The sequence below is a fragment of the Dendropsophus ebraccatus genome, chromosome 6 (genome assembly GCF_027789765.1).
Source record: "Dendropsophus ebraccatus isolate aDenEbr1 chromosome 6, aDenEbr1.pat, whole genome shotgun sequence".
Classification (NCBI taxonomy): Eukaryota; Metazoa; Chordata; class Amphibia; order Anura; family Hylidae; genus Dendropsophus; species Dendropsophus ebraccatus.
Window position 1 is genome coordinate 20,928,723 of NC_091459.1, and position 27,788 is coordinate 20,956,510.

Consider the following 27,788-nt stretch of genomic DNA (forward strand, 5'->3'; position numbering starts at 1 on the left):
GAGGTGGCAGCAGAGAGCACTGTGTCAGATCGGAGAGAATACACCACTTCCTGCAGAACATACTGCAGATGATGTTTTATTTATTATTTAAATTTATTTGTAGAGCGGCCTTAATTCCAAAGCGTTGATTTGAAAGAAAAAAGTTTTGGGTGAACAACCCCTTTAAATTGCCCATGGGGTGGGATGGGTAGAGTGCATGAATCCAAGATGGAGGCAGATACTCCTCGCACGTGTAAACGAACAAGCAAAGAAAGAAAACGACGGGCACAAATCAGTGCACCTATTTTCACTGTGCAGGTGCACTCGGTCATGGCTGCAATACAGAAACATAAAAAGAAAAGTGCAACAGCACGCTGCAAATGCTAAGACATGGAAATACCTGGCAGTAATCCAAGCATACCTAGCAATGTCTGACACATATTACTCTCTGTTACTGTGTTTTTTTCCGGAGTTTTGGGTGCAGTTTAGCTTTATTTAGTTAATCCACCTAATAAAATAAATTTGTCATTCTCAGGACAATGTACCCAGAGATGGGTGTCTTACATCTGCCTGTGAATCCTGTATGGACTTGTCTTCTAATGCCGACTGGATGAGAGGCAATAACTCTGCCAAGAAGATTTTTTATGCTCACTCTTCAAAGCAGGCTGAATGACGTTTGGCTTTTCTGTGCAGCCACCAATGTTTCTAGTGAGATGAGTAACTGTAGGAGTGTTTAGCAGTATTACAATATACCACATATTATATTAAAAATTGGCTTATATCAGGAAATCAGAAGTTAGAGCCAAAAGTTTGGCAATTGTGAACTTTTATCTGTTCACTTGTCCTGGTCGCTTTTGCAAAGTAACATAACGTACATGTATATTGGTTGTCACAATTGGCTTCTCTATACATTTTGCCACCATGCAAAAGACCGTGTCAAATGACCATTTGTCACTTAAAATGATATTGTCACCCCACCCCTTTCTCAGCACCATTTAAAAGTTTACATGATGCACAGTTCATATTTACCTGTATAAAACATGCTTTTGTTCTCTTTCGGGTCAAAAATGCTTTTCATCATTGGTGGAACATGTCATCTGGGCTCTATGGCTGTTGTGCCTACGTTGGTGCCGTATTCCTCTTCCCCTCCATGACATCATCGGGACAGGCCGCTCCTACTGCAGTGGAAGCCGGGATTAATCTGCTGTTATTCCTGCTCCTGCGCCACAGAAGAGGAATCCCAACCTCCACTGCAGTAGGAGCAGCCCATTGAAGTCACAGAAGGGGCGGGGACTACGGCCATGAAGGCCCACCTAGATGACACTGTCCACCAATTATAAAAAGCATTTTTAACTAGCAAGACAATAAAAACATGCTTTATACAGGCAAATATGTAATCTGCTAAATGGTGCTGAGAACTGTTGGCAATATCATTTTAAGCAGCTGTTTCTACCAAAACTGACTTTTGTTTTGTTTTTTACAATACGGCCAATTTTCTTTTTTTTTTTTTTTTTTTTTGTGGCGGAAAATCTTTCTAAATATCAAAGGTTAGATTGGTTAGAACTAGAAGTTTAGTCTCACTGGTAACGTTGCAAATTTATTCTTCAGAAACCTTAGATCTTTTTAGAGTTAAAAATATCTCTCACCTGACAAAGATAAAACTGCCCTACTACTTTTGGTGAGCGTCGTGTTTAATAGCTATTGAAAGTTGTCTGTTTTCTTTTTAACAGATCTCAGTGACCCCCAAATCAAGGAGGCAATCCTTTAGTTGACATAACAGTATAGAGAGAAACTTATAGAAAGCTTTAGATGGTTTAAAGGAGTATTCTGCTGAAATTAAACTTTTAATGTGTTGCTGCCCTGGCACAGAACATAACATACAGGCTATTCTTACCTCTCGGCGCTCCCCCCTTGTTGTCCTGCGTCATCTTTGCTTCTTTGCTGAATGATCCTGCATCCACTTCCAAGCCTGAATAGTCTCAGTAGTGACAGCCTGCTCACTGACCGCCGCAGAGTCCTGTCTCAGTTATGATTGGCTGAGTGGGTTGTCACTGCTGAGACAAGTCCATCTCGGAAGTGGAGGTGCGATCGTTCAGCCAGAACCCGAAGGTGATGCAGGACACTGGGGGAGCGCAGAAAGGTAAGAATAGCCAGCCTGCCGTGTTCTGCACCAGGGCGTGTGGCTCAGCTGATCAATCCTTGGCTTGCTACAATCTTTGTGTTGCTACATAAGATGAGCTTCATAGACTTATAATGGAACTTGTCTCGTGCAATGAGACTGAGATCGCAGCACACTGGGGAAATAAGCGTCAGCAGTACGTTTATTCTGGCTATAGCTAAACCTTTAAAGTTTCCATGTAATTAGAAAAATGTACTTAAAATTTTCTTTTAAAGTGGTGTCTCATCAAAGATATTGTAAGCATATCGCTAGGATAGGCCACCAGTGTCCAAGTGTCAGTGGTTGGACTAATGACATTCATTGTAAAGAAGCTGTAGTGGCGCTAGAAAAGCAATGTGCCAAGTCACTTGTTGACTCCCCATCCTTTGTGCTGCTGCCTTTTGATCAATGGGTATCAATATGTCTAAGCTAAATCTGACAGAAGTATACCACAAAAATGAATTAGGTCACCGGTGTCAAACTCAGGCCCTCCAGCTGTTACAAAACTGCAATTCCCATCAAGCCTGGACAGCTAAAGCTTCGGTTGTCCAGGCATAATGGGAATTGTAGTTTTGCACTGGCTGGAGAGCCTGAGTTTCACACCCCTGGTTCAGGTTATGTTAACACAGTGCTTTTGCCATGCTTTTCCGATAAGTGCATCAAAGAAATGGTGCGATTTTACAGCAGTTGAGCAAATCGTGATTTGTATAATCTGTTAGTTACATTTTTTTTCTGTGACTTTAAAAAAAAAAAATGTCTGTTCCATGTGCTACGTGTTCATACAGAATATTTGTGGAACCTACAATTTAGAAGTTGTCCTCTTACACTTAGTCGTACAGATTTTTGAGAAGGTAGTTTTTTCTTTATTCTAATTTTATTATAAATCTAAATACTGAAAAAAATGACACGTCTGTAGAAAGATGACTTTTATTGAAAGAACAGTTACATGAAACAAAAACCTGTTTAATAACACTTTGTTACCAAACGTTAATCTTTATAGTAATTGAACAGATGGCGTTAGAAGAAATTTAAGAGATTCCATAGTTTCCAATTTTCTTAACCTTGTCAGTGTTATCAAACTGTGAATAAAGTTTGTTACATCAGTGTTTTCAGTGTTTGTTTGTTTTTTTATTTGATCAGTGTACACATTTTTTTTTTTAGCCATTCCCTGATTTTTCCTGCCTGAAGGTGCTTGGGGCTGTGCAAAAAGGTCACTGGTTCTTGTGTAGTAGGTTGACGTAGTATAAAGATGCTTGCTTAGAAATATTACAAAAAAATGAGGAATTAGCTAGGAAAAGGGAAAAAGCAGTATGGGCTTAAAAAAAGTCATTTAAAAAAAAAAAACTTTTGACGTGTCATATCGAAAGGTCAGCTTTTCTGCTGAGACCCCCACTGATCAGAACAAGGCGGGAGAAGTACACCGTAGCGCCTTTTCATTCCCCACATTACAGCAATTTCGTTCAGGCAGCTCCATTATAAGGGTAAGTGCACACTACGGAACCTGGTCGAATCACCCGCAGCTCGGCCACATGCATCTCTCCCTGCCATTCTTCGGGCGGACAGCGGAATCTGCATGTGCATAGAATGGAGTCTATGGGACCGGCGAAATCCGGGGGCGATTGATCTGCCCGGGTTCCGTAGTGTGCACATACCCTTAGTCTATTGGGCCGCTGGATGGAGATTATTAACCGTGAGGAAGTGAAGCCCTGCTTGTTCTCCTAAATAATGGGTATTAGTTGTTTTTATTGCAAGAATGACTAGTCTTTTACTTTTTGCTCTATGTATGTAGCTTATACAGTTGCTTTTTTCTCAAATTGACTGTTAGAGAATGAGTTAAGTGCTATTGTTTTTGGTATGTTATATAGCAGCTGTATCACTTTTGTCTAGTGAATGTTGTAGAATAACTGGCTTACTGATACATAGCATCGATGTAGCCATTTTCTCAGGATTATGTATTGACAAAGCTGGACTGTGCCTACATTGTAAAAAGTAATGTGACCAGAAGATTTTCTTAGTTTTTGACTGTGAATATTTTCCGGGGGGGAAAAGCAAATCTAAGGGACAGGGAAGTGGAGGAGGGGATGGAGGAAGGCAGTGATTTCCCGGGGTGAGACATTGCATCCAAGGGCACTTAAGTGGCTCTTCGCTTATCGAAGCCACAAAGGAGCCTTATGGAGATACACCTAGTCTCTGAAATCATAGAACTTTTCCTCAGAGAAATTTTGCTCTTGAAACAGATTTTTGGACCCAATGACAGATTGTAACCAGTTCTTCATAAACCCCATTGGGTAATCTTTCCCTGCCTTCTGTTAAGCCATCAAATCTTAACTCTGCATACCTGGACCAGTTGTTAAGGCACTTTTGCAGTGTTCAGATGGGCGATGAATAGGAAAAATCCTGCCTGGGGCATTCCTAATAATGATGAGGGTGGGGAGGAAGGATGGAGGAGCTTCGCAATCCTAGGGCACAGCCATTCTAGGCCACGCCAATTTGACACAGAACTGCAAGTTTAAAAGTTGGTTTTTAGGACAATAACTGCATCACCTGTGAAACGGGCCCCAGTGCAGATCTTTGATTAAAAGCAGCTATCCGAAGGTACAAGCAGATTGTGGGTACATAGTCGCTTTAATGTTGAACATTAAAGCGACTCTGTTCAGGATAATTTAACTTGATGGTTGTATGGGGTTCATTACCTCTTAATGCAAATTCACTTGCTTGTGCAACCCTACGTGAGTGCATGTAAATGAGCTGTGCAAAATTGTACTGTGTCAGCTTAACTTTTGAATGACGTCACATAGTGGCAATTGGTCCTGGTAACCAAACAGGGACCAATTGCCACTCTCCTCGACCGAGGATCGATAGATGGACCTATCGCAGTGTAAAATGATAGCTTCTCCCGACTTTGATCTTCTCCATTGTGTGTGAGAGGAGTTCAGACCCAGAAGAGAAGAACAGCCCCGCTGCAAAGTAATGTGAAAAACACAAATGAATCCCTTCATGATTGTTGCCCCTGTGCCCTGTTGCTGTACCTGGTAATTTCCCCTATTCCCCTTTACTGTACCTCATTGTTGCCCCTATGAGTGTACATGATCATTGCTCCTGTCTTTGTACCTAATTGTCGCTCCTGTTAGTGTACCTGATTGGTGCTGCTGTTACTCTACATAAAGTTTAGAAAATTTGCTGCTAAATTTCTAAGCCCTATAACTTACTAAAAAGCAAAAGGACCATTACCAATTAATGCTGACACTGAGTAGACGTAGTGTAAATGTAAATTAACACCTAATTTGTGTTGCGTGACTGTTACAAGCCGAGAATTTCAAACCTAGAAAAAGGCTAACTTTTTTTTTATGACATTTTAGACACTTTCAGAGAAGAGGGTAATGTACTGACCAAAGTTACTACTAACATGAAATACACTTTGTCACAAGAAAACAATCTCTGATCACTTGGATAAGTTTTAATTTAATACTTAAAGTACAATAAACAGATCCAGTCAGATTCGAAAAATAGGCCTTGGTCCTTAACACCAAAAGTGTCCATGGAGTTAACAGGTTAGTGGCTGCTGGGGAAGCAAGGCATGTATCCATTTTATTTGAATATTCATAAGGCGATATCAGCTGCTGGAAAAGTGCACTGGGAGCGCTGGGAAAGTTTCCAGTGCATCAAAATGAATGTGAGCAGATTGTTAATGAATTGGACCTTAGGTTAAAAAAAAAAAAGCTTCACATCACTGGAATCTGCATCACTGCTCTGCTCGGCCCACGCTAAAATCTTGGCATGGGCAAGGTTAGGTGCTAGATTCACTTCTAACAATTATTTGGCACAGATAGATTTCCAGGGATCTTTTTATCCCAGAAAGAGAAACCAGAAGTGAGCTGTGGTAGCTAATGGTGCGTTTACACAGACAGATTAATCTGACAGATCTTTGAAACATAAACCAGGAACAGACTATAAACAGGGATCAGGTCACAAAGGAAAGACTGGGCCCTTTGATGCGCAAAAGTCCAGGTCAAATTAATGCAATGTTCCTCCCCGCCTTCTAAGAGCCATAGTGCTTTTATTTTTCTACCTACAGGGCTGGTTGGGGTGTCATTTTTTGCGCCATGATCTCTAGTTTTTATTAATATCATATTGGTGTAACAGAAAAATTTTGATTTGCTTTTTATTTATTTTTTTTCGTGATTATATAATAAAATCAGCAATCCTTGTGGGGGTTTTTTTTTCATTCACCATGCGGGAACAATAATGTTATATTTTAATAGATCGGACAATTCTGCACGCTATGATATATAATATGTTTAATTATATTTTTATAATGGGCAAGGGGGTCTCTTAAACTTTTATTGGGAGGGGGTTTATAAGGTTTTTTTTTTTAATACTTTTATAAAACTTTTTTTATAAAACCCAATCACTCAGTGAGAGATGCTTGATCTGTCACTGAGCACCTTAAACGTTGCGATCCCTGTAGATCACGGCGTTTAAGGGGTTAATGAGTCAGCTGCGGGATCACTGTTGTGAGTGGGACCGCTCTCTGCAGCGCTTCCGCTCACATCAGTAACCCCGTCAGTATAGGGAGCCAATATATACATTCCTACTACAGAGTATGTGCAGTAGGAACATGTATATACATGTTACTGACGGGAAGGTGTTAACTAGACCTTGTAAAAAAAAAAAAACTGTGCTTTCTTCTAAAATCTGTCCCTCCACCTAAAACCATATAGTTAGCTTAATTTTATGAAATTTTTTTCAAGTATTTAAAAGAAAAGGAAAAAAACAAACATTAATGCACTGCACATGGTCGTAAAAGTACAAAAGGCGGATACATCACTTAGGCCTCAGGTTCTATAGTTCATTGTTCATCAATACATTACAAAAAGAATAAGGTAGAAAATGTACCTTAGTTTGTGGGTAGCTTTAGTCATAAAAAATAGGGTAGCCATTGGCTTTTTGTGTTTCTATTTCCTTAAAAAGATAGTCACAGCTTGATTTGTCTACATGGTCCGCACTGAAAAGATTATGGGAAGGTATAAAAAAGTTGTACAGAGTATATCTCTTAAGACAGTCCTGGAAAAAACTAACATATCCCTCAAAGCATTCTTCCAAATTGTCTGATCTCCAGTATTCATCTTTTGGATTTTGTGCACAGTAATGCAGTAGTGCAGTCTTGGCGTGGTATGAGCAGAACTGATTCATTTTCTTTGGCTTTCCATTATTTTTAAGCAGCTCCAGTAGATACTTTAACAGTTTAAGGCACGGTTTCCTGAGAGAGAACAAAAACATTAGTATTAATACAACGGTACTTAGTAATAATTCATTTTTATAATTCTTGGGAACTTCCTATATTTATCATCCGATCTGTAAATATCTAAAACTTGCGTGAATAGAAAATTTTGCCCCAGTGGTGACTTAACTGCCCTAATATTTTATTTCCTGAGCATCCAAAATAACTTTTGCTAACTTTTTTTCCTGACAAATTATGTTTTTAATTTTAGTAGTAAATGTCTGTAAAAGTAAAAAAAAAAATGGTCTAAATAGTTTTTCAGCTTAACACCTAAATAAAGCATTGCAAAGGGTTTCCTACTTTAACCCCTTGCCTCCGCAGCCTGTTTTGGCCTTAATGCCCGGGGCCTATTTTTCAAATCTGACCTGTCTCTCTTTATGTAGTGATGACTCTGCAAGGCTTTTAACTATCGTGGTTATTCTGAGATTGTTTTTTCGTGACATATTACTCTTTATGTTTGTGGTATATTTTGGTTGATACACTCAGTAGTTTTTTGTGAAAAACACAACATTTGTGCAAAAATTACAATCCTTTATATTCAAAATTCTCTTTTTCTGAGAAAAATAGTTATGCCGGATTATTAACTGCAACATCTACAACATGTCTACTTTATGGTGACGTCATTTGGTGAACGTCCTTTTACTTTTTAGGATGTTAGAGGGCTTTGAAATTTTTCAGCGATTTTTTTCAAATTTTTAGGAAAATTTAAAATTCAGATTTTTTTTTTTTTAGGGACCAGTTCTAAAGTGGATTTGTGGGGCCTGTATGTTACCCCCATAAATCCCTCCACTGTAAAAACTGCACCCCTCAAAGTATTCAAAGTAAAATTTCATAAGTGTATTAATTCGCAGAAATTTAAGCAAGTTGGAGGGGAAATTTTAAAATTTTCATTTTTTGGGCAGATATTCCTTTTTAATTCATTTTTTCCTCTAACACAGCAAATACTAACTGCGAAATACTATTGTTTAGACAGTTACTAGCGAGCTAGAGTTTTATACCATTTGCCCACTGGTCTAAAATTTAACTTTTAATGTATCACACTTAAAATTCACCGTGGTTATATACAATAAGTGAATTTAAAATTTGTCTTGTGATAGTCTAGTTCCGTCAAGGATTTGTTCATTACGGTGCCGTGCTAAGTGCACTTTGAAGGCTACCGTCACCCAACAATCCCAATACGGGATTCCAGCACTATTAGTTCGGATCTCCAAGAGGGTCAAAGAAATTTTCAAATTTACTATGTATCTGGGGATAAGCACAAAACACCCCAATACAATTGTCCCTCTATGGAGAATAGGATAGCAGTTCGTCTGACAACTATTTGCGGCACTGACAGTGGGTGGCTAGAAAGCCCTCACTAACTAAACAGCTACAGAGCGATTTTGTATACGCTCACTATTACTAACTGCATACTGTCAGACCACAAAGTCAAGCAGAACCACTATCGGTCACAAGAACAAAGTTTAAAATGGCTGGGCTAATTTTAAACTCCTTTTTAACTTTTTCACATATATAATGCATTACAGCACATGATCAGTGCTGTAATGCATTATATATTGAATGATCTGTCAGTGTTACACTGACAGATCATTCAAATGATCAGGCCCCTTCCTCAGTGCTGGGGCCTGATCATTAGAAATCATAGCAGCCCAGACGCACTGGGAAGCGTCTGGGTTGCTATGGTTACCCTCCTGGAGGGAGGGGGGCGCCGGGAGAGGGAGCACGGAAAGGGGGGGGTTGCTGGGAGGGGGGGGGGGGACACGGGGGGGGGAGGGCGCCTGCGGAGGGGGAGCAACGGGGAGGGCGTCTGCAGAGGGAGAGAGCGGGCTGGGGAGGGGGAGGGTGCCTGCAGAGGGAGAGAGCGGGCTGGGGAGGGTGCCTGCAGAGGGAGAGAGCGGGCTGGGGAGGGGGAGGGTGCCTGCAGAGGGAGAGAGCGGGCTGGGGAGGGGGAGGGTGCCTGCAGAGGGAGAGAGTGGGCTGGGGATGGTGCCTGCAGAGGGAGAGAGCGGGCTGGGGAGGGGGAGGATGCCTGCAGAGGGAGAGAGCGGGCTGGGGAGGGGGAGGGTGCCTGCAGAGGGAGAGAGCGGGCTGGGGAGGGGGAGGGTGCCTGCAGAGGGAGAGAGCGGGCTGGGGATGGTGCCTGCAGAGGGAGGGAGGGGGAGGGGGGTGCCTGCAGAGGGAGAGAGCGGGCTGGGGAGGGGGGTGCCTGCAGAGGGAGAGAGCGGGCTGGGGAGGGGGAGGGGGGGGGGCGCCTACAGAGGGAGAGAGCGGGCTGGGGAGGGGGAGCGAGGGGGAGGGGGAGCGAGGGGGAGGGGGGGGGAGTGCCTGGGGAGGGGGGGGGCGCCTGCAGAGGGAGAGAGCGGGCTGGGGAGGGGGAGGGTGCCTGCAGAGGGAGAGAGCGGGCTGGGGATGGTGCCTGCAGAGGGAGAGAGCGGGAGGGGGAGGGGGGTGCCTGCAGAGGGAGAGAGCGGGCTGGGGAGGGGGGTGCCTGCAGAGGGAGAGAGCGGGCTGGGGAGGGGGGGGAGGGGGGGGGCGCCTACAGAGGGAGAGAGCGGGCTGGGGAGGGGGAGCGAGGGGGAGGGGGGGCGCCTGCAGAGGGAGAGAGCGGGCTGGGGAGGGGGCACGGGGTCGGCTCTGGCAGGGAGCGGGTGCCTGGGAGGAGCACAGCAGTGGCACAGCATGTGCAGCTGCCTCCCAGCACCCGATCGGCGAGAGGAAACATCTCCCCATAGACGCTGCGGTCGCACCTCTCTGGGCTCCTCTTTGGGCAGTGGCAGCAGGAGGAGGCTGTGTGACACAGCTACCCGATCTCAGCTAGGGACAGTGGGGGAGGCAGGGACAGCATGACGTCCAGGGACTTCATAATGCAGAATGACACTGCTTTTCTTGACATCCCTGGACTTCACATTGGGGGAAGGGGTTAAGGCTGGGTTCAAAATATGTTTGTGCAATCATTTTTTTTTTATTTTTTCATCCGTTTTTTTTGCAAAAAATAAATCAAGTAAATTACAAATCTATATCTAGCCTTGTGGTGCAGCCCGATCCTGGACTTAAACCCATGTCATTGTAAACCTACAGCACAGGTTAAAAGCTTGTACAGGAGAAGGCTGGATACCCTGCAGAGTTAGCCAGGGATAAGATAATAGTGGCTTTTAACTGTTTCTTTTCTATTGCCGTCAACATAGAGCTAAATATGCAGTATGAAGTAAAACCCAGATCAGCACTGCCAGTGACTTAGGGTCCTATTACACGGGCTGACTACGGCCAGATCAGTTTCGTAAACAAGTGAAACCTTGGATTGCGAGTAAAATTCGTTCCGGGAATACAAATCACCCGTATATCAAAGCAAAGCAAAATCAGTAAAGAAGGGGTTAGTCAATTATCTCTTCCTCTACACACAACCCCCCAGGTGGCTGCAAACCTGCTGGTGCTGGTACTAGTGCTGGCTGCATGGAGCAGCTATTGGTGAAAGGGTTAATTCAGGGGTCAAAGGGAAGCAGCAGTGATGCAGACGGGCACAGGAGGAGACCCAGGAGGCGTCCAATCTCTGCCTTTCTACTCAGTACAGTATCAGGACGGGGACACTGGGGGCTTGTATTAGGAAACTTGCTTCTATACAGAACCACAATTCTTTAAAACTGCTAGCTTGTCTTGCAAAATGCTGTTAAACCAAGATACTTGTAATCCAAGGTTCACTGTATCTCTCTCATATATATATATATATATATATATATATATATATATATATATATATATATATATTACACACACACATTCTAACTGCTCAGTCATTGTGGTGGTGTGTTTTTGTTGAGGTTTTTGTTTTGTTTTATAACAGAACAAATGGACATTTTTTTCTACGCTAATAAAAAAAAAAAATAATCCATTTTACAATGCAAGTCTACGAACCCGAACCCTCGGTAATGATTCCCGCTGTCTGCCATAGGCTGTATCGCAGTTTTCCAGGCGTTACTCCCGCTGGATCCGCCCGCTCCACGGAGAGGGCAGACAGCGGGAATCTGCTGCCGAGCGTTCGGGTTCATACGAACCTGAACCTCGGCAGGTTCGGACAAAAAAAAAATTATATATATATATATATATATATATATATATATATATATATATATATATATATATATATTTAAAATGAAAGACACAACATTTTCACAGAATATGTGAGCATAGCCTACCTAGGGCAGTGTAATTCTTGGCACTTACCTGCAGCACTTCTCTCTTCCACTTTCACAACAAGTTTTTCCATTTCCATGGTTGGTTAATATTTTCTTCTCAATATTTGAGAATGAAATTCGCCATGTATCTGTAAAAATAAAAGCTTTTATTGTATAAAAAAAGAAAAAATATGAATCCACATGGTCCTGAGGAAGATTTTAAAATTTTTTAAAAACACGCACTATAGCAGCTTTATTAGCCATCCCCATCCTTTGGCCTTCAGAATTAAAATAATTTTTTATGGCCTTGATTTCACACCAGGATTGCTGATTTTAGAAAATTATATATCAGGAAAAAAAATAATAAAAAGCGATCAAATGTTTTCTGTTACACTTATATGATATTAATAAAAACCAGAGATAATGGCGCAAAAAATAACACTGCAACCAGCCCTGTAGGTGGAAAAATAAAAGTGCTATGGCTCTTAGAAAGTGAGGAGGAACATTGCATTAATTTGACATCTGTGCATCAAAGGGCTCTGTCTTGAAGGGTTAAAAAGTACACAAAAATTTGGTCAACCACTTTTGTGTAAGCTAAAAAAAAATTTAAAAAACCTGATTCATTTGATCTGTCTTTTTTTTTTTTTAATAATAGATCAGTGATCAATGGAAAAACGGATCCAAATGGATGCACCCAATTGCATTAGTTTTTTTTTTCCTGTGTATTTGGAAGACTGTATGAATAACTGACGGCTTAACAATTGTTCGGCTGTCCATTATTGAATGTGTATGGCCACTTTTATTAGATGGAGGTACTGCCATACTCTGAACCGCCTATTCGTTCTCATCCTAGCATAGCAGTGTTTCTCAACACCAGTCCTCAAGTACCGTTAACCATATGTGCATGTTTTTTCCCTGCATTTGATGATTGTGATGTAGTATCTTCCCCTTATGCTGCATTTACACAAAGTGATAATTCGCCCAATCGAACGTTTAACGATTTTGAAGCAACAATTTGGTTTTTATATTGATCAGAGTTTTCATTCGAAAATTTGTAAGAAAATTTGTTATTGCGATCTTTTTATAGATCGCTTAAAGTGACTCTGTACCCACAATCTGTCCCCCCCAAAGCACTTGTACCTTCAGATAGCTGCTTTTAATCCAAGATCTGTCCTGGGGTCCGTTCGGCAGGTGATGCAGTTATTGTTTTAAAAACAACTTTTAATTCAGCAGCGCTGTGTCTAACGGCCAGGGCTTACATTAGTATATGCATTAGCCTGGCACAACCTCTCTGTCCTTCCTCCCCACCCTCCTCATTATTAGGAATGCTCCAGGCAGATTGCTTCCTATTCCCCTTCTGTGTGCATAATGAACATGCAGCAGTAAATGTTCATGGATCATTCCTAATGCTGAGGAGGGCGGGGAGGAAGGACGGAGAGGTGGTGCCAGCCTAATGCATATACAAATGTAAGCCCCGGCTGTTTGACACAGCGCTGTAGGATTAAAAGTTGTTTTTTGGGACAATAACTACATCACCTGCCGAACGGACCCCAGGACAGATCTTGGATTGAAGGCAGCTATCTGATGGTACAAGTGGTTTGGGGAGGACAGATTGTGGGTACAAAGTCGCTTCAAGCCCATCTTTCACATAGGGTGAATCTTTTACACGAAGCGATCTGCGAATTTTTAGCGAACGACAATCGACAGTTTGAGAACATGTTAAAAGTTCAAAATGAACAATTTCTCAATCGTCGCTTGATCGTTTGCTGTGTTAACTGCTCAGAGAAAAGAGAAAATACTGACAAAAAGAGAAAGAAGCTGCTGCACCTCACACCTATGGCTGACACTAATGCCTCTCCGCTTCATTTAAAAACCAACAATGTTTGTATATAATTTGCATGAGCAATGGTGAGAGGTAACAGCTTGTTCACACTTGTGCTGCTTGGTGGCCGCTTTCTCCGCCGGCGGTGCCTGTGGGGGTTTGGGAGGGCCGTTGGGGTTTGGTCCTGTGACATCCTATGATAGCGATGCACAGCCGGTGGCTAACAATTGCCCAAACACCTGATACCTTACCTCTCCCCGCTCCAAGCAGATTGGCGCTCCTTTACTAAAATGATCAACTGTGTAACAGGACCTTTACTACTTGCTGGAAAGGCCCTTTGGCGGTAAGATGGTCAAAGTGTTCCCTCCTGCTGTGACCCCAGTGGTCCGCTGAAATCTGGCAGCTAATACAACTACTGTTATTATAGTATTATAACAAATGTTAAAAATAAAACCAAGCTGTTACCTGTGTTTGGACTGTATTTTGCCTTTTTGGGCACCATGTAGAAGTTATCACTTTTATAGTTTCGTTTCACCTTTGTGCCAAGCCAGTCATCAATTTTCATTCCGTTATTGGTTTGTTCAGGCCATCTGCCAATCATTTTGAGTGCAAGGACAAGATCCACTGAAATGTTTTGAGGTTCATTTTGAATGATAAGAGTTACTGCAGGGCTTACAGGATCTTTCCTCTGTAGAGATACTCCTTCCAAGTCTATCAGAAAAAATATACACATTTGTTATAATAACTACATGGAATAAAGGTCTATATACAGTTTTCCATTACAGTTGTCAATTCTCCAATGGATATTTTATGCAATTGCGAAGCTAGCTAGGGAGTTCTAGGCAGCCTAGATCAGCGCTCACTTATTTAGCCTGTTACACAAATTGTTATCAGGTGGGCAGGAATATATGAATGATCACTGGATCGGTTGTGCAGCCCTTTCTGCTCCACTTCCTTTCTGGTGTACATCCTGTTGCTATCAGGATTGTATCTTTGCGGAGTGTGATGCGTCCCTCGTGCTGTGCGGCCGAGAAGGCGCTGATTTTCTTGTATTCTGTTTCTGTGTTTTGTTTTGCATTAGTCTGAACACTAGTTTATCTGCTCACTTGATTTAATGGACACACCCGACTTCACCTGCTGAGTTCTGTCTGGCCATGTCATGGTTAATCTGTGTTTTGGTTTTGCAGTGACTGGGTATGTGCACACTGCGGATTACCGACTGAACTTCCGTCGCGTAATGCTCAGCTCGCGCCCGCTCGCAGACTGCAGACTCCATTCTATGCACGGGCGGATTTCTTCCTCCGTCCAAAGAATGAATTTGATCATTCTTTGGACGGAGGGCGGAATCCGCCCGTGCACAGAATGGAGTCTATGACATGGGCGGAGACGCGCGCGCCCGCTGCACTCCGCGAGCGGGCACGAGCTGAGGATTACGCGACAGAGGTTCCGTCGGTAATCCTCAGTGTGCACATACCCACCGACAGGTATTCCTGCCAGTGGATTTGTTTGGTTGTCAGGTGTCTGTGCTTGGAGATCAGGGGGATGGTCCAATTACGTTCTGGATCAGAACCCTGGCCTCCTATATACTAACCCCAGTCTGTGTAGTCATTGCTGGTTATTGGCTTTGTCTCTGCCTGCTTGTGTCTTCTGTTTATTTGCATCTCCTGATCTTTGCCTTTTGTTTCTTTGACCTCCCTTGCTTGCCGCCTGCCCCTTACCATATTGCCTGTACCTTGACTATACCTATTGGATTCTGATTTTGTACTTTTGCTGCCCGATTGTTGTGACCCGGACTGTTGACTATTCTTTATTGTGTTTGTCTGTCTTGTTCTGTGTGCACCTATACTAGTGCAGGGACCGCCTTCGTGGTTGTCCGCGGCTGCCTAGGGCCATTTGAGGAAAGTAGGTAGGGACAGTTGGTGGGTTCAGCGTCAGGGCTCACTGTCTTGCCTTGTCCCTGCCGCCCGGTGCCTGACAGTTGCATTGCCAATGTCCTATTATGCTGCAGAGATGCTGACGTTGAAATTGTCAAACTTCATTGATCAACTGACAAATGAGCCTTTACTCATTAACTGGCTGATCACTTATTGACTGATGATCTTTCTGTTTAGTAGAGCCCTTATGTAGGATTTCCATGCAAGCTGTTTTCTTGTTTTATTTTTAGGTTATCATATGCATCATTAAAAGAATATCATTGACCATTTTGGGACACAGACAGTATTCCTAAATAAGAGTGTTACAGTACTTCTAAGATTTGTTATAGTCACATACTGTGTGTCTGCAGTGACCGGAATGCAAGTGTCATTTCCACATTGAAATCAATGGGATAGATCGCCACATCATATGGTGACTACATGATTGGATCTGTATGCAATAGTTAAATATTAGACTTAAAGTGTAACTGTCATTATAACTTTCAAAATCTAAATCAACAGGGAGTGTTATATAAAGCATTTTTGCAATTTACAACATTTTCTTTTTAGTTATCATGGAAAACACGGCACTTCCTGTGGGGTTTTCTTTTCTTCAAAGAGTCTAAACACAGGAAGTCATGTGATTGGCGGATGCATTGAGCCATGACACTCTGTACAGACGAGACTTCATGAAATTTATTAAAGGAGAAGTGCGGCCCAAAGTTTAAAGTATTGTGTTGCAACATAAAAGTTATACAAATCACCAATATACACTTAATACGGGAAATGCTTATAAAGTGCTTTTTTTTTCGTCCTTGATAAAATGGTGACGTCACGACACACTGTATAAGTCCCTGAGGTGTGGGCTGGGCTGTGCGGCCTAACCTAACATCCTGATTTTTGGGGACCTGTCCCACCTGCACTGTGCCGTCAGCTGGATCTCCCTCCGGTGTCGGGTCGGTCCCCCAAGTGTGTGCCGCTCTGCCTCTTCTCTCCTGGCCTGGAGTCTAGAGTGAGCCATACCACTCTCCCACTGCAGTAATCAGGCTGCTTGGTGGTGTGGGGCTGCTCCAGATGGCTCTGTCTCCTCATGCCGGAGCTGTCATCCTGTTTGCACCCACCTAGTAGCCACCGCACCTCCGGGAGTTACATTATCTCAATCTCTCTCCTGTCCCAGGATGCTGTAACTCCCGGAGGTACGGACTGTGCAGCGGATGCTGTGTGGGTGCAAACAGGATGACAGCTTTGGCATGAGGAGACAAAGCCTTCCGGAGCAGCCCCACACTACCCAGCAGCCTGATTACTACACTTGAAGAGTGACATGGCTCACTCTAGACTTAAGGCCCGGCGAGAGGAGGCAGAACTCGGGGGGATCGACCAACACCAGAGGGGTATCCAGATGACGCCACAGTGCTGTTGGGACAGGTACCCAGAAATCAGGATGTTAGGGTGCTTTTACACAGAGAGATTCATCTGACAGATTTTTTGAAGCCAAAGCCAGGAATGGATTAGAAGAGGAGAAATCTCAGTCTTTATGACCTGTTCTTTGTTTATAAACTGTTCCTGCAGTTGTAACAGGAGGTGAAAAAAGCTCTATATGTGCATTTCCCGTAATAAGTGTCTTGAGAATTTGTATAACTTTTATGTTGCGATAGAGTACTTTTAGTTTTGGCCCGGACTTCTCCTTTAAGCATACAGGAGTAAATAAATAGTTATATCACAGAGAACTTACTTGACTCGGCAATTACTTTTTTAACAAGATCTCTGAATGCATTCAAAATTTTAATGGCTGAAATGTCTCCTCCTTCATTTTGATATTGCAGCATGATGTTTGGTATTCGATCTTTAAACGCCAGTGTGTAGAAAGCACCATCCTTTTCCAGTTGTGTTAGTGTAATTGTGTTGTAGGTTGGTAGGGAGATATTTAACATGATGTCAAATTCGTTTGGATTAGATATCTGTAAATGTGATAATGGTTATTTAGGCATACTGTAACCGGTCATAGGAAAGGCAGCTCTGAACAAAGCATATACAGCTTTTAGAGATATAATAGAACCTTTAAGCACACAATTATCATATAATCAACACAAACGACACACTAGACAGCATTGACATGCACATATACACGCGGGCTGTGCATTACACCTATAACAATTGTGGCCCCAAAAAATATCTGTGGGGAACTAATAGATGTTTTACCACTGACTTGGATAGCACTTGCGAAAGACAATAGTATAAAACGGAATTACCTGTGTACTTTTATAAAGATGGTATTCACAACACAATGGTAAAATAAAATAGCCCATAGCCCTCTTTGATCATTGTACAGTACTTTTTGCCAGCGCGTAGAGTGCACTAGCAGCTCTTTGCGCATGATATCAGATTGGAGGGACTACAACCCCCCCCCCCCCCCCCCCAACCACTTCTACCATCAGATAGCTGCTTTTAATCCAAGATCTGTCCTGGGGTCCATTTGGCAGGTAATGCAGTCATTGTCCTAAAAAAAACAACTTTTAAACTTGCAGCCTTGTGTCAAATTGGCGTGGCCTAGAGTGTCTGTGCCCTAGGCCTACACCGCCTCTCCTTTCCTTCTCCCCGCCCTCCTCATCATTAGGAATGCCACGGGCAGAATTTCTCCTATTCATCACTTGTCTGAACACTGCACCTATGCTGGATTGTTAAGGCACCTGTGCAGTGTTCATCATTAGGGATTTCTCCTAATCACCATTTGTCTGAATAGGGACGGAGGGGCGTCGCAATCCTAGAGCACAGACACTCTAGGCCACACCAGTTTGACACAGGGCCGCAAGTTTAAAAGTAGCTTTTTAGCACCTGCCAAACGGACCCCAGGACAGATTTTGGATTAAAAGAAGCTATCCAGTGTTATAAGCAGTTTGGGGGGGGGGGGGGGGGTGTATCTGGGGCAGATTGTGCACACAGAGTTTCTTTAAAGATCTCCCAATTTCTGCTGCATCCCTCAGCTCTCCCAGTCTAGTCCCTGCTCCCTTCACTTCTACCATGGTGTGAGTAGTTCTTGATGCCCTGTTGTTATGTTTAAAACTAATGACAGCTCTTTTTAGGAGCAGGATACTGAAGTCTTCCATTTCCCCTACAGTAGTTGCAGTCTGCTGAGCATGGTCAATCACTTCTCCTCCACTTCCTCTCACTGGTGGGGTGGGGGGGGGGGGGGGGGATTTATTGCTGAGCTGTACATTCAGGTTCTCACTTGGTGAGCTCACAAGTAGGGGAAGCAACTAATTCATAGTATTCTTGTGCATGGAGGCTGGAGATTTAGGGTGCCTTTACACAGAAAGATTTATCTGACAGATTTTGGAAGCCAAAGCCAGGAATGGATTTAAAAAGAGGATAGATCCCAGTCTTTCCTTTATGACCTGATCTCTGTTTATAGTCTGCTCCTGGTTTTGGCTTCAAAGATCTGTCAGATAAATCTGTCTGTGTAAACGCACCATAACAGGAATGTTTTAGCTATTATGGACGGAGCATTTAGTCCGTGCCTCAGGAAGGATGTTAACACTATCCAGGCTGTTGCTTTTTCTTCCTCTAACCAGCCTAATGTACTTGCAGTGCATGGAAGCTGCTCAGCTAAAAAAAGAAAAAGGTGCAGTTATCCTTTTATCTGTGCCCTAGGCCACGGATCCTAATACCTAGTGATGCTCTGCGGGAAATAAAAGGACACACATGAGGACTTTCTTTTATATCAATCCATATATATATATTCCTAAAAGTGAAAGCCCCCTATACACTTGCGAACCCCTGAACTGTTTGACCCCAAATTTGGTGCACAGATACATTGGTAGCCCGGGAAGGTTAGAGTGAAGGTCCCGTCCTTGCCAGATGTACAGGAGGGGAGGGGGAAGAGCACCCCATAGAGATGAATGGGACAATCTCCACACTATACACACAGGTGGTATAATTAGCACTGCAGCTTTCCAGCTGTAATGGCAGTTGGGAGCCTTAGCAACAAATAGGATTACTACTTTCATTTTCACAGGGAGCTGGAATCTGATTGGTTGCTATGGCAGCTGCCTCACAACATCCATAGATATAAATGGTAGACCCCCTACTCCAACTATACAGTACAGGTATACAGGACCCCAAAACTATACACTACAGGTATACAGGACCTCCACCAACTCTATACTACAGGTATGCAGGACCCCAAAACTATACACTACAGGTATACAGGACCTCCACCAACTTTACAGTACAGGTATACAGGACCCCAAAACTATACACTACAGGTAAACAGGACCTGCCCTAACTATATACTCCAGGTATGCTGGACCCCTAAACTATACACTTCAGGTATACAGGACATCCACCAACTATATACTACAGGTATTCAGGACCCCAAAACTATACACTACAGGTATACAGGACTTCCACCAACTATACACTACAGGTTTACAGGGCCTTCACCAACTATACACTACAGGTATAGAGGATAACGTACAGGTATACAGGACCCTCTAAACTATACAATGCAGGTGTACAGAACCCACAAGTATACAGGACCTCCACCAACTCTAGACTACAGGTATACAGGACCTCAAAACTATAGACTACAGGTATACAAGACCTCCACCAACTATATACTACAGGTATACTGGACCCTAAAACTATACACTACAAGTATACAGGACCTCCACCAACTATATACTACAGGTATACAGGACCACAAAGCTATACACTACATGTATACAGGACCTCCACCAAGTATACAGTACAGGTATACAGGACCCCAAAACTATACACTACAGGTATACAGGACCTCCACCAACTATACACTACAGGTATACAGGACCTCCACCAACTATATAATGCAGGTATACAGGACCCCCTTAATTATACACTACAGGTATACATGACCTCCACCAACCATATACTACAGGTATACAGGACCCCCAAACTCTACACTAAAGGTATACAGGATACAGTACAGGTATATAGGACCTTTCACCCTATACATTACAGGTATACAGGACCCACAATTATACAGTACAGGTATACAGGACCTCCACCAACTATGTACTGCAGGTATACAGGACCCCCAAATTATACACTACAGGTATACATAACCTCCACCAACTATATACTACAGATATACAGAACCCCCAAACTATAAAGTACAGGTATTCAGGACCCCCCCCCCCAAACTATACAATACAGGGCCTCCACCAACTGAACATGACAGGAATACAGGACCTCCACCAACTTTACACTACAGGTATAGAGGACCCGCAAACTATACATTATAGGTATACAGGACCTCCACCAACTATACAGTACAGGTATAGGGATATATAGGGCTCCTGACGATTTCGCATTGACCCTTTATTCCCGGGCAGCGCTGGGTACATTTTCTAATATATATATATATATATATATATATATATATATATATATATATATAATTTATTTATAAAAAAAAATTGATTAATCCCTCTCATTTTAGTAAGTGGTGGGTTCACAACATCTGTCCCCCAAAATGATCAAAGCTTTTAACATGTCACCAAGACATCGAGTGCTTTCATGCCACATTTGTCTTTTAAGTACCTGGAAGGTATTCATATAGGGGGAGATTTGTCAAACATGGTCTTATTTGCACCTAGCAATCAATCAGATTCCTCCTTTCATTTTCCAAAGAATCTGTGAGGAATCAAAAGTTAAATCTGATTGGTTGCTAGGGGCAACTGAGTCAGATCTAGTTTACACCAGTTTGATAAATCTCCCCCATAATGTTTAAGAATAGGTATTCATCTTACCTTTACACGCTCGTAGTAGCTTCCAGTGGTCATTTTCTCTATACCTTTAAAAACAGAATCCTGGCAGAATTGTTCAGATTTTACTATGGTTTCTACAACCCTATTAACTTTCTCTGCTGCTTTGGAAATATCCCCCATCTTCATTGTTAATTTTTCAGAAACCACGTCCTTCAGTCTCCTCTGAGCTCTGGGATTGACCGGTTTCCCATCTGTGCCTGAGGTGACTTCTTCGTTGTCTACATTTAGGACTTTAGCTTTTTCTACTTTCTTCTCAGATATTTTTGCATGCCATTGACCATTTTCTTGTATTTCTTCGCTGGGTTTATCTTGTTTTTTAGGAGGTTTCTTCTCAGTTGCCCCGTTGTCTAAATTTGGAACTTTAGCTTTTTCTTCTTTAGCAGTTTTGTCACACACTTTCTTCTCAGATTTTTTTGCTTGGTATTGACCATTCTCACATATTTCTTCACTGAATGTATGTTGTTTTTTGGGAGGTTTCTTCTCTTTTGCACCTTCACTAACTGATCTGCTCAGCGGATACCGTACATTGTTTTGTTCTATCTCAGCTTTGGAAGCAGTTCCATATTTGTCCTCCTTTGCTGATGTTTCTTTTACATGTTGTTTTGTAGACAATTTTATAGGAAGTTGGTTGGGCTCATCTGGGTTACTCTTGGTCTTTTGTATCCTTGAGGTCTTCTTTGGGGCTTTCCTATTACTTGGTAGGCCATCACTTGCGTTTTCCACTTCAGGTGATGTATATTTTCCGAGATCCTTTGACTCTGTCATCACCCTTGCGATGCCAGCATCATTAGCTGGATTATATGCTGAACGTGCCTTGCTTCTTGGCTCCTTTGGCCGTGCCCCTGGGTCTTTCCGTTGACCTGGTTGTCTGCCGTCCATTTCTCGTGAATCTCTGTGTATGCTAAAAACTGTTCTTGTTCTTTCTTGTATAACTCATGCCCCTCCCAGGTCTGTACGCTCAGCAAGAAATGAAACTAAACGCCTGTGTATTACTAGAACAGTGAATGACGCAATCAAGTCATTTCTGGCATGTGCATTTACAATTAAAGCTGTGGAATGGAATCACAAATAGTTGTCTACAATTATGTGGAACTATGAGATACTGTGAGAAGCCAGCATAACTCCTGGGACATTTGCTACCATATCTACAGAATCTGAGGTTTTCTAGTGGGGGCTTCCTCTGGGATCAAATTATGTCACCATCCTTAGGGGCATCAAGGGTAGATAGGGTGGTATTAATTAAGTCTGTTGTGCTTCCCAAATTTCTGTTTCTATTTGTTTTCGTGGACGAAATTTATTTTAAAAAGATAAAAACTATGTTTAACTTTCTGATTTGGCGGCGAAGGAGGGTTCGAATTAAACTGGATCTCCAAAGGTAAGGGGGGGAATTGGCTGTACCAGACGTAAAGATGTATTACTTAGCGTCCCAATTGTACTGGCTCTTATGGAATAGAAATAGCAAGTTTTTTGTTAGTGCAGGGGAGGGGCTGGGGGATCAAGAATGGGATATTATTCAGAAGCTTGAAACAGGGATGCAGATGTAAAGACCGGAGAATGCTTTCTGATATGTTGAAAGTGTGGGAAGCGGCTAAGAAAGTGCTGGGAGTAATTGGAATCTTTGGTTTCGCCCCACTATGGGGGAATTATAATTTGCCATCTGTGGAAAGTCTAAGGGGACTGAAGAAGTTGCAGAGAGCTGGGATAAAAAAATCTAGAGGACGTATGGGATAAAGGGAGGATTAAAGGTTGGGATGCTCTGAGGGAGGAGTTTAGAGTGCCGGAAAGTGCGTGGATGGAATATGCCAAGTTAAGGGGGGGAGTGGGGTATTGGTCCAGAGTAGACAAGAGGCCGGATAGAGGAAGTACATCCCTTGGTTGGGGGAATTCGGTCCCTAGAAATTAAGAAGTGCATCTCTGCTATATATGGGGAACTGTGTAGAGCAAGAGGGTGGTGCTTTAGGAGACAAGAGAAATGGCAAAAGGAGTTGGGGGTGGCGGGCTGGAGAACTGGCCAGTTATAAATAAAAACGTTATAGTGTCGGGCTCCGGCAGCCACCAACTAATACAATTTAATATAGTACCAGCTTTATTATACTCCAGTTATTTGGTGAAAATCAAGAGAAGGGAGGAAGATGGTTGTCCACGTTGTGGGTTTTTGGAGGCAGGCATGTTGCATTTGTTGTGGGACTGCCGGGAGGCGGGACCATTATGGCTTTATGTTTTTGAGAAAATTAAGGATGAAATGGGTGTTGATTTGCCAAAGGAGCCGCTGTTAGCTATCTTGGGCGAGACATCCAGTCTGAAGCTCACCAATAAGAAGAAGAATAGGATACTTAGAAAAAATACCTATATTAAACTACTGCTGGTTCGTAACTGGTTATCCTTGAGAGCCCCGGGTAGAGTTCAATGGGAGAGATGTTGTACACTATATATAAAATATTATGAGGATATGAGTGGAAAATAAGGGGTCATTACAATATACATACAGGTACAATTTATTAAATTTTTTTCTTAGTTTTTTTTTCTTTCTCATGCTCAGCGGATGGGGGGGAGGGAGAGGGGGAAGGGTCGGGAATATGTTGATTTTATGCTTGTTGGATGTAAGATTGCAAATAAATAAATTTGTAAGAAGTTGTTTTACTTTGGATAGGGGCATCACGCGTTCTGTGCACAGTCCATAAATATGGACGTTGTACTGTGAAATGGTGTTCAGAGCTCCCGGGATCATCTTTCATATTGATGTCAGGAGTTCTGAACCTGTTTAAGGGTGGCTTCACACCTAACGGAATTGCAGCGGATTTCACGCTGCAAGTTCGCAGTGAAATCAGCTGCGATTCCCCTACTGTCAGTTTCAGTAGGATTAGAATTGTCCGGTCCGCGCTTTGGCTTGTTCTGTGGCTCCCAACTCCCTGACATCCCGCTCAGCCCCGCCGTAGCGCACTGATTGGCTGAGAAGGACGTTCAGATGCCGGGAGCCACAGAACAAGCCGGAGTGCGGACCGGGTGATGTATGCATCGGCCGTGAGGGGGTTAGGGGGGCTGCTGCTTACATACTCGCAGCGGGATGACAAGGTGTTACAGGTAGAGAATACAGTGTGCTGTGTGGTGTTACAGGTAGAGAATACAGGGTGCTGTGTGGTGTTACAGGTAGAGAATACAGCGTGCTGTGTGGTGTTACAGGTAGAGAATACAGCGTGCTGTGTGGGGTTACAGGTAGAGAATACAGTGCTGTGTGGTGTTACAGGTAGAGAATACAGCATGCTGCGTGGTGTTACAGGTAGAGAATACAGCGTGCTGTGTGGTGTTACAGGTAGAGAATACAGCGTGCTGTGTGGTGTTACAGGTAGAGAATACAGCGTGCTGTGTGGTGTTACAGGTAGAGAATACAGTGTGCTGTGTGGTGTTACAGGTAGAGAATACAGCGTGCTGTGTGGTGTTACAGGTAGAGAATACAGTGTGCTGTGTGGTGTTACAGGTAGACAATACAGTGTGCTGTGTGGTGTTACAGGTAGAGAATACAGTGTGCTGTGTGGTGTTACAGGTAGAGAATACAGCGTGATGTGTGGTGTTATAGGTAGAGAATACAGCGTGCTGTGTGGTGTTACAGGTAGAATACATCGTGCTGTGTGGTGTTACAGGTAGAGAATACAGTGTGCTGTGTGGTGTTACAGGTAGAGAATACAGTGTGCTGTGTGGTGTTACAGGTAGAGAATACAGAGTGCTGTGCGGGTGGGACCACAATGAAATGATAAAGTACTGCAAATAATTCGGTAACACAATGAAACTGCAATGTGTGAACACAGCCTAGATGTTCTGCAGCAGCTTTGGGCAGGGAATAGGCAGGGTGGAGGACTGAGGGAAAGCATTGCATTCTGGAACCTGTAGTACTGTGTACAACTGATAAACCAGGAAGTGCAGAAACACAAAACAGAACATAAACTCCCAAAACTAATTTTTGGTAGTTTAAACAATGGAATAGATAGGTAAGTATTGTTATATGCTTCTGCAGAAGTTTCAGTTTTTTAATCTCTACCTGGAATTCCCCTTTAAGTAGCCCCTCAGAGCCTTTTTATAGGGTAGCGGGGATAGTACAATTACGCTCTCTTGTGGTAACATCTAGGGGTAGAGTAATCAGACATGGTGTAATGTGAAACTGGCCCAGTTGCCCCTAGCAACCAATCAGATTCCACCTTTCATTTTCCTAAGAGTCTGTGAGGACTACACCATGTTTGATAAATCTCCCCCCTAGTGTCTAATAAGGCCACACTTTTACATATCTGCCTGAGACATAACTGCATGCCAGGTTTTGTACTTTTAATGAATCTAATATATTAATTTATAAAAAAAAGAATGTCTTAGGAATAAAAATGGGTCAGGATACAAAATAAAACCATTGAATAGAAATGAGCGAAATCCAGGTTCTCGCGAACCTAATTTACTCAATCCCACAGCCTGAAGAAGATGGATGCAGCCTTTGGGCTGCTTGTAACTTAGAAACTCACGCAACACAAATAAGATAATTCACATTAAAAATAAGTCTACTCTATGTCAGCATTATTTGGTAATGGTCCTTTTACTTTTTAGGATGTTATAGGGCTGAGAAGTTCAGCAGCAAATGTTTAACATTTTACGTACATTACCAGCAGCAACAATCAGGTACACTAACAGGAGCAACGATTAGTTACAGTAGTAGTGGTGACAATCAAGGAAGATCATCAGCTGCAGCAACAGGGGACAGGGACGGCTATCAGGTACAGTAACGGGTGACTATTGGTACCTTAATGAGGGATAGGGGAGACGGTAATCTTTGAGACTGTGGTCCCAGATCTCTTCAGGTCATTGACCAGGTCCTCCTGTGTAGTTATGGGCTGATTTCAGACCTTTTTCAAAATCCTTCTCACCCCAGGAAGTGAGATTACTTTTTCCAATGTAATTGGTACTTCAAAAATATCACTATAATACAAGACATTACACTAAAATACCACTAGATGGTGCAATGAACCTCTGTATTCTTTGTGAACACCAGAAGATAGTACAAAAGATTTTAGTAAACAAAGATTGTTCATTTACAATAAAACATTGTATACAGTTTATATACTTTTGGAAACATTACTATTTTTCTGCCTGCAATAACGTAAGAGGAACCTGGACTGTTTACTCTAGTGGGTTTAATCTTCTGATAATTTTATTGTCAGCATCGTTACATATGCGGCAATACTAAATATGTGTACTTTTTTTTCTATATTTGTTATTGCACTGGGGGCTATAGAGATTATGTGTGTATTTTACTTTTTTTCTTTTAACTTTATTTTACTGTCGCACCTAGGGGACTTGCACAGCCCCAATGGGGATGGGAGAATTCTCCCTCCTTTCAGCACTATAGGTGCTGCAATCGCACTGATCGCAGCACCTATAGTGTTAAATGCCTCCATCCAGGCTCAGCATGCTAGAACCCACCGCGGATGGCACTGGCGCAGCTTCTGCGCCACATGTCATCCCAGGACATAACTGTACGTCCCTGAGCGGCAGTGCACTGCAAAAAGGGGCGTACAGTTACATGCTTAGTCCTGAACAGGTTAACCTCTTAAGGACACATGACGTACCCGTACGTCATGCGCCCGCAAGAGGTGTTCAGAGCGGGGCCGCGCTATACAGCAAAGATCTCAATGAGAGATCAAAGTGTATATACTAAAAGTCCCCAAGGGGGAATAACCCTAACCCCAGGGGGGAATAACCCTAACCCCAGGGGGAATAACCCTAATCCCAGGGGGGCTTCTAGTATATGTGTAAAAAAAAAAAAATATTGTTATAAGTAAAAAGCCCCCTCCCCTAATAAAAGTCTGAATCACCCCCCTTTTCCCAGGATTTAAATAAAAGTAAATAAATAAATAAATAAACATATTTAGTATCGCCGCGCGCGTAATCGCCCGAACTATTAATTAATCACATTCCTGATCTCGCTAAAAAAAATTCCAAAGTGCAAAATTGCGCATTTTTGGTCGCATCAAATCCAGAAAAAATTTAATAAAAAGCGATCAAAAAGTTGTATATGTGCAATCAAGGTACCGATAGAAAGATCACATCATGGCGCAAAAAATGACACATCAAAGAGCCCCATAGACCAAAGGATAAAAGCGCTATAAGCCTGGGAATGGAGCGATTTTAAGGAACGTATATTTGTTAACAATGGTTTGAATTTTTTACAGGCCATCAGATACAATAAAAGTTATACATGTTATATATCCTTGTAATCGTAATGACTTGAGGAACATGCATAACCAGTCAGTTTTACCACAGGGCGAATGGCGTCAAAACAGAGTCCCCCCAAATAAAAGAAATGCTTTTTTTTTTCAATTTCACCACACATTTAATTTTTTTCTGGTTTTGCAGTGTACTTTATGCAAAAATTCAGCCTGTCATTGCAAAGTACAATTAGTGACGCAAAAAAAAAAAAAAAGAGCTCATGTGGGTTTCTAGGTGGAAAAATGCAAGTGCTATGGCCTTTTATGCACAAGGAGGAAAAACCGAAAACACAAAAACGAAAATTGGCCCCGTCCTTAAAGGGTTAAAGGGGTACTCCAGGCAAAATGTATTTTTAAATATGTTATTACATAAAGAAAGTTATACAAATCTATAATATACACTAATTATGGGAAATTCAC

The 27,788-nt window shown here is 42.6% G+C and overlaps 2 protein-coding genes across 3 annotated transcripts in view; one reads left to right on the top strand and one right to left on the bottom strand.

Moving 5' to 3' along the window:
- Window positions 1–3,243, top strand: part of DDX43 (DEAD-box helicase 43) — a 40,707-nt gene extending 37,464 nt beyond the window's left edge. Inside the window, exon 17 of the mRNA XM_069974637.1 lies at window positions 515–3,243. The gene's annotated coding sequence lies outside the window, so the exon portion shown is untranslated. The remainder of the gene's footprint in view (window positions 1–514) is intronic.
- On the bottom strand, window positions 3,057–22,056 carry CGAS (cyclic GMP-AMP synthase). Of its 2 annotated transcripts, XM_069974639.1 has the most exons (6): window positions 21,109–22,056; window positions 17,055–17,280; window positions 13,875–14,120; window positions 11,637–11,736; window positions 7,034–7,397; window positions 3,057–5,097 (listed from the first exon to the last, which is right to left on the bottom strand). In XM_069974639.1, the coding sequence occupies exons 1-5, from the start codon at window positions 22,003–22,005 to the stop codon at window positions 7,052–7,054; spliced, it is 1,815 nt and encodes a 604-aa protein (XP_069830740.1). In that variant the 5' UTR covers window positions 22,006–22,056; the 3' UTR covers window positions 3,057–5,097; window positions 7,034–7,051. The 2 variants fall into 2 exon arrangements, with proteins under 2 accessions (XP_069830740.1, XP_069830739.1); XM_069974638.1 differs by having other exon boundaries at window positions 3,057–7,397.
- Between the last annotated feature and the right edge of the window lie 5,732 nt (window positions 22,057–27,788).